The 11,753-nt window shown below is 30.1% G+C and overlaps 2 protein-coding genes and 1 long non-coding RNA gene across 5 annotated transcripts; 2 read left to right on the top strand and 1 right to left on the bottom strand.

Moving 5' to 3' along the window:
• The first annotated feature begins 2,510 nt into the window (after positions 1-2,510).
• On the top strand, positions 2,511-3,369 carry LOC142597835 (uncharacterized). Its single transcript, XR_012832440.1, has 3 exons — positions 2,511-2,628; positions 2,692-2,786; positions 2,842-3,369. It is a non-coding gene; the product is annotated as an uncharacterized LOC142597835 (long non-coding RNA).
• Positions 3,370-3,442: 73 nt separating this feature from the next.
• On the top strand, positions 3,443-10,008 carry l(2)05287 (WD repeat-containing protein l(2)05287). The gene is made up of 11 exons (XM_075734008.1): positions 3,443-3,730; positions 3,813-3,914; positions 3,997-4,045; positions 4,106-4,194; positions 4,293-4,407; positions 4,472-4,524; positions 4,590-5,023; positions 5,111-5,861; positions 6,085-6,307; positions 6,370-6,698; positions 6,786-10,008. The coding sequence occupies exon 11, from the start codon at positions 7,025-7,027 to the stop codon at positions 9,875-9,877; it is 2,853 nt and encodes a 950-aa protein (XP_075590123.1). The 5' UTR covers positions 3,443-3,730; positions 3,813-3,914; positions 3,997-4,045; positions 4,106-4,194; positions 4,293-4,407; positions 4,472-4,524; positions 4,590-5,023; positions 5,111-5,861; positions 6,085-6,307; positions 6,370-6,698; positions 6,786-7,024; the 3' UTR covers positions 9,878-10,008.
• CLIP-190 (Cytoplasmic linker protein 190) lies at positions 9,887-11,673 on the bottom strand. Of its 3 annotated transcripts, none has more exons than XM_075734009.1 (3): positions 11,236-11,673; positions 10,872-11,057; positions 9,887-10,474 (listed from the first exon to the last, which is right to left on the bottom strand). In XM_075734009.1, exons 1-3 carry the CDS (start codon positions 11,264-11,266, stop codon positions 10,002-10,004), a joined length of 690 nt encoding a protein of 229 aa, XP_075590124.1. In that variant the 5' UTR covers positions 11,267-11,673; the 3' UTR covers positions 9,887-10,001. The 3 variants fall into 3 exon arrangements, with proteins under 3 accessions (XP_075590124.1, XP_046917206.1, XP_075590125.1); XM_047061250.2 differs by having other exon boundaries at positions 10,872-11,066; positions 11,236-11,669; XM_075734010.1 differs by having other exon boundaries at positions 10,872-11,142; positions 11,236-11,668.
• Positions 11,674-11,753: the final 80 nt, after the last annotated feature.

Below are 11,753 nucleotides of genomic sequence, written 5' to 3'. Positions count from 1 at the left end.
ACAAAGATGATCAATGAAACAAACGAAAAATCTCATCATATATTACCCGAAGAAACAGAAGAAAAAAAGTATGTTTATGCGGAAATGTTTTTTTTCGCTTACGGAAGAAAAAAGAAAGAAAAATATGATGATGATGATTTTTACACAATTGCCAGACACACACACACAAACACACACACGTATACGTACAATACTTTTCTGGATTTGTTGTTGTCGTTCAGAAAAAAAACAACAACAGTCTGAAAATCTTAAAAATCCAATCACATATATCGGATGTGATGAATGAATCAATTGGTATTATCAAAAAAAAAAACTATTTCCACACAAACAAAAAACTCTGTGTGTGTGTTTGTTTGTCATTATCATATTTCATACCTGTCTATCTTTGTGTATTCGAATCTAATCGACCGAAACCGAAAATAAAATTTTTTTTTTTTTGAAAAAACAATATTGTCATCATCATTCATTAGATAAGTCGATTATCAATATTTTTTTATTTTGATCAATCGGTTTTTGTTGCCGTTATTATTGTATGTAATTAATTAGTAGCCGGAAAATAATTAAAATTTGCATGCAAAAAAGAAAATTTATAAAATTTTCATCTATTTATCGATATAGTTACCATTGATTATAAATATAAAATGGTGATGATGATGATGATATTTGATAAACAAACACAATGACAACTATCACAGAATAAAATTTTCACATAAACAAGAACAGAGTTGTTGTTGTTGTTGTTGATACACGAAACAATCTCGATAAATTATTTGAGAAAAAAAAATTTCATGTATGTCATATTTGGCATATGATAACGTCGAATAAATAAATGATGAATTTCATCAACACATCAAATAAAATGAAACAATAATTAATTCTTGACCATCATCATCATAATTGAACTAGAAACTAATGGTCATGGCCGAATGATTTGACATCATCATCAGATGTTATGGATGAATTTTTTTTTGTTTTGTTAGAATCGGTTGAATGAATTGGCGAAAAATTTTTGGCGCCGAAACCAAAAAAACAATTTTCACATCACAAAAATAATGAAAAAACACTGTGACCACATGGTAGAGTGTGATGAACGGCGGTTCGGATCATCAACTATTTATATTCTCACCTTGTTCCATCATTGTTTCATCATGATATGAAACAAAACAAAAACAAAAAAAAACAAAACGAAGAAATTGAATTTACAAAATGTTCACAGACACACTTTTTGATGATAACAACGACGATTGTCGTTTATCGAAGCCCGCCATCCAAATAAAAAATGAACCAAAAAAAAAAACAAAATTCACAAACAACACAGTAGTAGTTGGCTTCAGTTATCTATCTTTTTATCCAAAAAAAAAAAAAAAGAAAATGTTATCTTATATGTGCATTGGGCGCCATACAAACACATACATACCACGCTGAGAATGTGTGTGTGTGCCAGTGCCATATACCAATGTGAATATGTTGTGTGTTCACATTTGATGAAGAAAATTTTTCGTCGTCTTTTTTGTCTTTCTTTCTTTCTTTAAACGGATAATGCACATGTGCCAAATATGCATTTGCGTTTTTCGGGTTTTGAAAACAAGAGAGAGATAGATAGAAATAGCGTGAGAGAGAGTTGCTTGCTTGATATGGATACGATACGGGTTTCTTCTTCTTTTTCGAAAAATATTCGATCGTAATTTTTTTTTTTTTTTTGAAAAGAAAATATATAGCCAGACTTCTCTATATCTGTGTGTAATACAAGAAAAAAATCAAGAGAAAATAACGAATGACACAAACACACAAACATTGGATGTATACATACTGTATATAATGATGAATGAATGAAGAAACATTAAAATTGAAATTGAACCAAATAAATGATGGATTCAAGATGATGATGGGGAGCCATACCATACCATAACATTGGATATTATTGGATAATGTTGCAAAATTTTTATATTCATTCATCAATCAATAATAAAAATCTGTTCTTCATCATCATCATCATCATTATCAATGGGAAAAATAGGAAAAAAAATTTTGTTTTCTTTTCAACAAAAGAGTTATTATTGTTTGATTTTTGATATTGAAAGAGAGAGAGAGAGAAAGAGATACATATTACACATACCCATTGATAATAGGAAATAATGATGATTTGTTGTTGTTGTTATTGAGAGTGGTAGTTTATTGAAAATTGATTGTAGAGTTAATTCACCCAGACTGATTTGAGATAGGAATTTTTATTATTTTATGGAATTTCAAAGAATATTCTATTATAATGATTTATTATGTTTTTGTCACAAGAATTTACTGGTTGTGGCAGCCAGAACAAAAAAATGGAGGGAAAAACATTTTACATTCGAATCATTTGATGTGGATGAGTGATAATAGTCGACATACACGACAACTACATGAACCATTTTGGATCGAAATAGATCGAATTTTCATTTTTAGATTCAATTGATGATGATCATTAATTTTTTTTTCTGTTCTGTGTTTTGACTCCAAAATTATTAAATCGAATCAATACGAAATTACAAAATGGTCAAATGATTGATTCATCGAAAATGATCGCCGCTGCTTTTCATGGATGACATTATCGAATTCCTGATTCAGAGTTTGATTCTTTTTGGTTTTTTTGTAATAATAATAATTTCCTCTAGGGAATCCCTGAAAATGAATTCATTTTTTTTCTCATTTCAGAAACATTTTTCTTTTTGGTCTAATGAATTTGGAACATTCGAGAGATTGTCTTCAACCAACCAAACTTGGATAACACACACACAAAACTGCCCCCGGTAAATTCGTTTTTGTTTTGCAATCCATTATAATGTTTTGTTTTGTTCGATTCAGATTTCTTTTCGTTTTGTTTTTTCCAAATCAAAATTGCAAATTGATATTTTATAATAATGATGAATTGAAAACAATTTGATTTGGAAAACAACAAGAAACAATGAACGAATGTGATCCGATCATCATCTTCATCACCGAATTCATCGATCTAGCAAACTGTTTTTTTTGTACTTTTTTCTCCTCAAAATCATCAATCAATTAACAATCAATTTGTCAACCAAAAAACAACAACAACAACAAAAAAACCAAAACCTATTACCGATTCTGGTTTGTTGATTCACAGTGACGACACTACGACCACCAACAACAATGCACTATCAATTTGTCCATCAAACAACAACAGCAATTTGTTTGACAAAATGATCGTTGATAAAAAGCAACAAAAGCGGCGACGACGAACGGTTTTTTTTATTGTATGTCGAAAAAACATTTGATTTTCCACACTTTTTCATTCGTGAATCAATGAATGAATTATTTTTAACATTTACCAAAAAAAAAATGTGTCCATGAACCATTTCAAGAAGATGATGATCATCATCATCATTACCGCCAATTACTAAACGCACCAATGACCATCAAACCTTTTAGGGACTTTTTTCTTTATTTATTCATTCTGATTAAGGATCAACTCTTTTTGTTGTTGTTCTTGTCGTTATTTTTTCTTCATACCAATCTCAAATCAAATGCTCGCTTTTGGACTTGATTTTCGCTTTCTTTGACCAAACACCATCATCAAACGGTTGACTGGTCATTGCCGATTCAAAAGGGCATTGGTGCATGGAGCCAAATTATGATGGCCAGAAAAAAAAGCAAAACGAAAATGAAATTCAATCAAATGAATGAACAAATTGGTCAACATTCACATGATGATGATGTCACCAATCCTAAGGTAAGAAGGTCCTTGATCTTATTTTTGATAAAAAGAAAAAAAAACTTGAAACTTTTTTGTTTGAATTTTCCAATCCAAATAGAAACAAAAAACTAAATCATTCGAATTTGAAATGGAATCACACGATGTTTTTCCTTCATTTATTGACCATCAATATAAAAAACGATAAAAAATTAATGAAATGGTAAGTGTCATTGATAATGATGGTGATGATGTTTTTCTCCAGAAATTATTACTCCCTCTCTCTTTCTCTCGATCTATGAAAGGAACGTTGATTAAATGAATGGATTTTTTTCTTCTTATGGTGAAAACATGGTAAAAACACATATATAGCCCATTTCCATTCGAGAATTAATCTCATTTTTTTTCTTCTAGTTTGGAAACGCAACACACACGCCAAATACATTAAGATCCAATATATTTTCTCATGACATGATTACTGATTTAGGTTGTCGTATTAATAGGTAAAAAGAATGTGGTGAATTTTTTTTTCTTCTGCAATACAGGCTACATATATCAATATTAATTTGAATAATTTTCCACAAAAAATTATCCAATTTAGATTAGCCTCATAGACATTTATTATGGAACTTTTTTTTGCTGGAAAACAACCAACAAAGAAGAAAAAAAAACGAAAACATTACTAGACATATGAAAAATTAATGAATGAACAATGGGTGAGTAAGAATTAAGTTTCTGATGATCACAATTGATTGATTGATTAAGCATTTATTTCACCAGAGGACAGAATGGTCAACAACAACAACAACGACAACAACAAAGAAGTTGAAAAAGTTTGTAAAAACATTTGTATGTAGCATGGTTTTTTTCACGTTTACTTTTTTTTCTATACAACCAGAATCTAGGAATTTGTGGTTTCATTTTCTCTCGATTATATAATAATAATTGAAAATGATGTCTAATGATGATAATTCAAACAGCAAAAAAAAACTTTCATTTCATTTCTCAAAAAAAGAAGAAAGAAAAATTTTGTATTCTATACATACAACTCAACTTCAACTGTAATCATCATCATCATCGACATCAAGACGAATTCTTGTTTTTTTTTGTACTTCAAAAAAAAATCTCGACAAACAAACAAACAAACAAAAAATGAAATGCTTGGACAACAACGAAAAAAAAGCTTTTATGTGAAACATGGACCGGAAAAAAGTATTAACATGTTAAGCTACTGAAAATGGGATACAAAGAAAAAAAATAACCCGTAATTAAACTGGCCCATAGTTAATCCTGGAACCACTACCATCATCATCATCATTCATGTTCGATTTGGTAAGAAAAAAAAAATATTTTTTTTATTTGTTTTCCAAAATTCGATCAAGTCACGAACTTTATTATTTTCATTTCTTCGTTGTCCAGAAAAAAATATTGTGGAATGAAAATTTTTCTCATTCGAACCCAACATCATCATTTGACAATGGAATTGACATGAAATTGTGGAAAAAAAAGTTTGGCTGTTTTTTTTTGTTTCGAATGAATGAACGAAAATGAATCATCGACATACATCTCAAATTTTTTTCTACGAGAAAAAGAATTGTGAAAAAAAAGAATTTTTTTTTTGTTTGACATTTCAAGTGGTTTCCACAAAGTGAACTGTAGACAAAAATCATTAAAAAAATTTTCAATTTGAACCACCCACCAAAGAAATCGCAAATAATGAAAACTCATCGACCATTTTGATATCGATAATGAGAGAAAGAAGATAACAAAAGAAAAATCTCAGCAAAAAAAGCATCATCATTATCGTTGTTTGTCTCATCAAATTTTTTTTTCTACAAAAAAGTTCACAAGAATGTTCCAGAATTGTTATTGTGTTGTAGTTGCTATGGTCAAACTGGAACATACATTTAGCACACATTTAAACTTTTAAATAATGATATCTCTCTTTTGATTTTTCCGATTCAATTGGCCATTCCAATAAAAATGGATCGACCATTCTCAATGAAACAAACGATGCAAAAAATCCGATTGGCTAATCTTCTTAGCTCTGACCAGATTGTGATAGTGCAACGAAAAAGTTTTTGCTGAAAATTGTCATCATCACAAATTCGAATGCAGGATTAAAGATCATTATAAAAGAATTTTTTTCCCTGGAAAAATCCCGAAAAAGGTTTTTTTGAATTTTTTTATTTAAACTTTCTTTCCCGTTGAATTATTCATAATTATTATTGTTGATGATACCTGTGCGATGAGAGATTTGGAAATCTCGATCCTATATTTTTTCAAGTGTTTTGCCATCTCCCCTGATCCAAAACAGCAAAGTTTTTATTTCTGATTTAAAACTTTTTCACTTTTTTAATGATAATTTCTAATGAAATGAATTTTTTTTCTAGTTTTTCAGTTTTGCGTATACCAATCGATAAAATGGGATTCATGGGAAAAATTCGACCGGTAAAATGAAAATTTATTCTTGAAAAACTGGATCACATTCGAACGAACGACAACACAGCAAGACATTCTTTGTAAACTATTGATCGATCAATCACGGATATCCTACCAGGGAAGAATTGTTCGATATTATGTTTGGTTGGTTGGTTGTTGTGACATCCGAAGCAGGTAAAAAAAATAAGCTATTCTTAGTTTTTTTCTGTTTAATGAACAAAGTTATTTGTTTTCAGGCTTCATGAAACTTTACCGATCGATATACCATAACATTGACATTTTCTCATTTGTTGTTGATTGTGATCGATATATATCAAGATTATTGTCAGTTTTTTTTGGTTTGGTTTGGTTTGGTTCGAAAATTGGAATCAATAAAATTGATCCAACATAAATGAAACAACATGTACATTCAAATAGATGACAATCTGAGATGCGCAGAATATTTGAATCTAAAATGGCCAAAAAACAAGATTCCCAATATCGTCGTAAATTATAAGATGATCACTGCGACGACAAAAGACAATTTATTTAATTGCGCAGTCAATTCTGTTCTTCAAATATAAAGGTTGGGAAATAAAAATAGTAAAAAAAAGTTAATGTCTTTTCCAACAATAGGATCATTTAACACCAACATCATCATCATCATCGATAGATGGATAACAGCAATAATTGGTCATTAAGAATTTTGGTTGATTAGAATCATTCAAGATAATTGTTGGCGATAAACTCGAATGGAAATGCTTGATAAACACATGGATCGAGAAGAGAATTTTCGCCATTTCAAACATATAAAAAAAAATTTGAATTTTTTTTTCGATGTACTGTCATCTATGAACGGTGGCCGCAAGAATCCTCACGATCGATGCACGTGTTTTTTGTTTTCGGCTTTAAATGTTTTATAAAGTGATGATTTTAACTGAAGAAAATTCAACGAAAATGGCTAAAACCATTGATGACAATGATTCAACAACAATTGATGGACAACAATTGTCATTTCGTAAAATTGGTGGTTTCGATGTATTACAAGATCGTCCATTCATCACTGATGATCAAGAATCAATATTGATTATTTCGGGAAGAAAAATACGAAAATATCTTGTTAATAATGGCAATTTTATTAATGAATATCATTTTGGTATTGACGCACCAATCGTAACAATACAACGTAATGATAATCCAAATGAATGTTGGCTTGCATTCGAAAATGGTCAAATCGTTCAATGGAATTATGATGAAAATTTTCGTATCAGTGAATACCGAATACCGATTGATAAGAATCGACGATCCACATTAACATATTATAAACGTATTGATAATATTTGTTATTTTGCAACAAAACAACGAAAAAAAGCAAATCAAATGCGATATACGCTGCAATATTATCATCAAAATGATCCTGATAATCTAATGCTTATTGATCGTTCATTGAGTTTTTCAAAAATTAAATCAAAAAATATTGCATTTGGCCCTGGTGGTCATCAATGTGCCATTATTCATCGAAATCAATTGTTTGTCTATGAAATACCTATATCACTAACAAGTCAACGGCAAATTCATCTAGAAAGTGAAAGTAAATTTTTCACATCAATTGCATTTCATCCATTTGAACCATTGTTAGCAACCGGAGATACGAATGGGCAGATTCATATTTGGAATAATATTTTCGCTAAAAAGCCACCAAAATCTGTTTTACATTGGCATAGTCAATCGGTAATGGATATGGCATTCTCACCGAATGGTACAAGTCTTTATTCAGTTGGTAATGAAATGGTTTTGGTTAAATGGAATCTTGTGGGTAAAAATTATGGACAAAAAACATTCGTTCCACGTTTGGGTGATAAAATACATTTTGTCACTACAGATACGAAAAATAAATTCGTCATTACAAGTCATGCTGATCAATCAATACATGTTATTGATACACAAATGAATGGAATACGTACGGTAATTGAAGGCTTGGCATTTGCTGGAAATCGGTCGGCTGGCTTACACTTCAATCGTCGTCTTGGTGCAATTACAATGAATGGACGTATTGGCCATTTACAATTTTATTCACCAATCAGTCAAAGACAATTATTTCAGTTTGATATTACTGAACAGAATGTTATTGTTGCACCAAAAATTGGTAAATCACGTGATCGTTCAATAAAAAATCTGGAAGATATTGATAAAGATAATTTTATACCAATTCAAGTGACAAGAATAGCTATAACTGATGATGGTTATTGGATGGCAACCGCAGAATATCGTAATGATGGTGAAACATCACCAGAAATTCGTTTGAAATTCTGGCTACTTCAAAAAGCAAATAACGGTTTTGCATTGAATACAACCGTACATTTACCACATGAAGATGATATTAATTTTATGCAATTTTCACTGCCACCACCAAAACAACAACAACAATCATTTTCGCCATTACATTTGGTTACAACAAGTATGGATAAAACATTTAAAATATGGGATTTAAAAACCAGTAGTACTGATGGTAAACAACAATGGTGGAATTGTTCTCGAAATGGATCATTAAATAATCATTCTATACCACGAATGGCATCATTTGCACCGGATGCATCATTATTGACTGTTTTATTTGGTTCGAATCTAGTGACAATGTGGGAATTGAATGGTCATTCGAGTATACGATATATACCACGTATGGATATTTTTAATATAATCAATAATAGTGATGATCAACAACAAAAGTCTATTGATAATAATCATCATATTATTTACGTTGGTTTTGGACAAAAAAATTTTGCACATTACCTCATCGAAGGTCATCGTCAAGGATTGATTGTTCGTAATGTTGTAAGAAAATTTCAAACAATTTTTGAATATCGTATTGATCAGCAACAGAAAAATGTTTTACCCATCGATTCAATTGTAGCTGAACGTGGAGAGAATATTCTAGCTTTAATAGCTTTGGATAGTATTCGATTTTTATGTCTACGACAACAGCGAGTCATTGCTTTTGTTGATTTATCGACAATGAAAAATTTTCGTGGAACAATTGTATCATCAGTATTTTGGCCTTCGGAAATGGTTATTAATAATGATGATGATGATGGCAAGGGTGATGATATATTCAATCGAAATTATCTTTGCATCACAGATCAGAATGAATTATTTCAAGCAATACCAATGGCTCGAAATAATAGTGGTGAAAATATTCTGGATGATTATTCACAAACCATAATGGTTGGTTCACATCGTGATTTACGAACCGAAATATTTATTCGAAATCTTGATCAACAAAATAATCGTTTAGCACCATTAATGGCTGCCAACAAGAATGATGGTGATGATGAAAAATCAAATAAACAACAATCATTGGATACGGAAAAATCGGCTGCTGAATTGATTGAAAAATATTTTTACAACATACCTTCACATGTATTGCCACCGGTTATGATTATGGAAAAATCATTTCTTTCGGATTATCTTAAAACTTTACAATTATCGTCATCATCGCCATCAACAGCGATGGTTGACAATGAGAAAAAAGTTGTTGACCAGAAAAGTGATGAATCATCTTCGAATCATCACCATAGTGACAACAAAACTGATTTCAAAATTGACAATCAAAAACTAAAATTCGAATCAAATCAATTGATCGATGAGAATGGTGATAATCCAATCAAAGGAAATGATTTCTTCTGGCTCGAAAAATATATTCGAACATCATCATTGTTGGATGATAATCAGACGATAGATGGCGCTGTAGTAGATTCGAATTCTTAAAAATTCAAATTTTTTTTTTATTTTGTAAATTTAATTTTTTTTCTTTTTTGTTTTTCAATAAGAAAATGTGACATATTATGATCAATCGATTAATAAATTTAAATATTTTTTTACAATAAAATTTTCAAAAATGAACATGATGTTGATTTGATTTACGACGATTTTCCGATGATGACGGTGATGATGAAGATATTCGACAACTTGATTTCAATACAGATTTTGGTTGTGCTGGCTGTTGTTTCGGTTTTTCCATCGTTGTCGTTGTTGTTGTTACTGTAGTAATCACTTTTGTCGGTTTTATCGGCAACATATAATGTGGAATTTGTATTGGACTTTTTGTTACACGTGTTATTGTTGTTGTTACTTTACCATCAGCTGAACATAAACGTTGTGTACGTACTGTACTTGTTGTTGTTGTTGATGGTGATCCAGTTTTCGCTTTAGACGATGTCGATGTTTTTTGATCATTATCATCGTTATTATTACTGGTCAAATTAATTGGATTATTATTAACATCTACAACATCGATTGGATAACGACTAAGACGATGTAGACGTGTAAATAGACCATGATTTGGTTGACATTGAAAATAACGTACTATATGGAAAGGGTGAAATGATAAAAATGATAAACATTAAAAAACAGGTGTCATTTTTCTTGTTTATTTTGTGTCTGTGTGTTACAAAATCATCATCATTTTGATAATTGATTTCTTTGAAAAAACAATAATAAAACGACAACAACAAAAATTGACAACAAGGTTGTTGACAAGTAATTATTATTATCATTGGATAATCGTTATGTTTTCATCATCATCATCTCATCATATAATCGGCACGTTTATAATTTTTTGTTTTTTGTTTTTGTGCGTTATTAATGATGATGATGATATGAAGGAAAAAAAATGTTTTCAAGGCTTTCATAATATATTATGTGTGTTTTTGTTATTTTTTTAGTGAACAAAAATAATTTTTTTTTTGTTCGAAACACCTACCTCCATGAACGGAACCATCATTTTTACCTTCCGGTTTATCCAACACAATACCGGCCCATTCACCTCGAGCAAATTGTACATCACCAATATAGACAATATAACCGGGTTTAATACCTTGTACCCATACACGATCACCAACCATATAGGAATCTGGATCATCAATAAATGATGTTGGCAAATTATCTACTACGATACCTAAGTCGGTACATTATGATTATTAAATTTTTTAATTAATTAATCAAAAAGACATCTAATTGATTAATCTTCCAGGCTCAAAAAAAAAAAAAAATTCAGACTCAATCCATTCATAAAAAACGTTATTCGAAAATGATTCGAATTTCAAAAAAAAACAGCAACAACTTACGTTTACCGATGGTCAAATTTTGATTATTCATTTTTTTTCGTTTAATTTTCTGATAATTTGGTCGAGTCCAAAAAAATGATAATCAAATAATAAATATGCATTGACCGATTATGAAATCAACAACAATAAAAAAAAACACAATACACAACAACAAAAAAGAAACACCAAACAATTGTGTTTTTGTTGTTTAATCTCGACGGAAAACAAAAGATCAAAAGAAAACAAATCAAGATATATTTTCGTCGTAGTAAAATAAAACAATAAACCCAAAAAAAAATGATGACAACAAAAAGTGAAAACCTTTTTTTACAACAATTTCTTTTCCACAAGTATCGATAAAAAAACAACAGAGAGAGAGAGAGAGAGAGAATCTCAAATATACACCATTTCTATATATACGATGATATGTTTTTGTTTTGTTTGTTCCTCATCCACATCTACCAAATACACACATCCTTCTTTTTGTACTTCTTTACATCATTGTGTGTGTGTGTGTAGTAGTTAGTTAGTTTTATCAT

The sequence above is a fragment of the Dermatophagoides farinae genome, chromosome 9 (assembly GCF_024713945.1).
Source record: "Dermatophagoides farinae isolate YC_2012a chromosome 9, ASM2471394v1, whole genome shotgun sequence".
NCBI classification, from domain to species: Eukaryota; Metazoa; Arthropoda; class Arachnida; order Sarcoptiformes; family Pyroglyphidae; genus Dermatophagoides; species Dermatophagoides farinae.
Note: the sequence above shows the minus strand (reverse complement) of the source record. Positions and strands in the feature narration are given on the sequence as shown.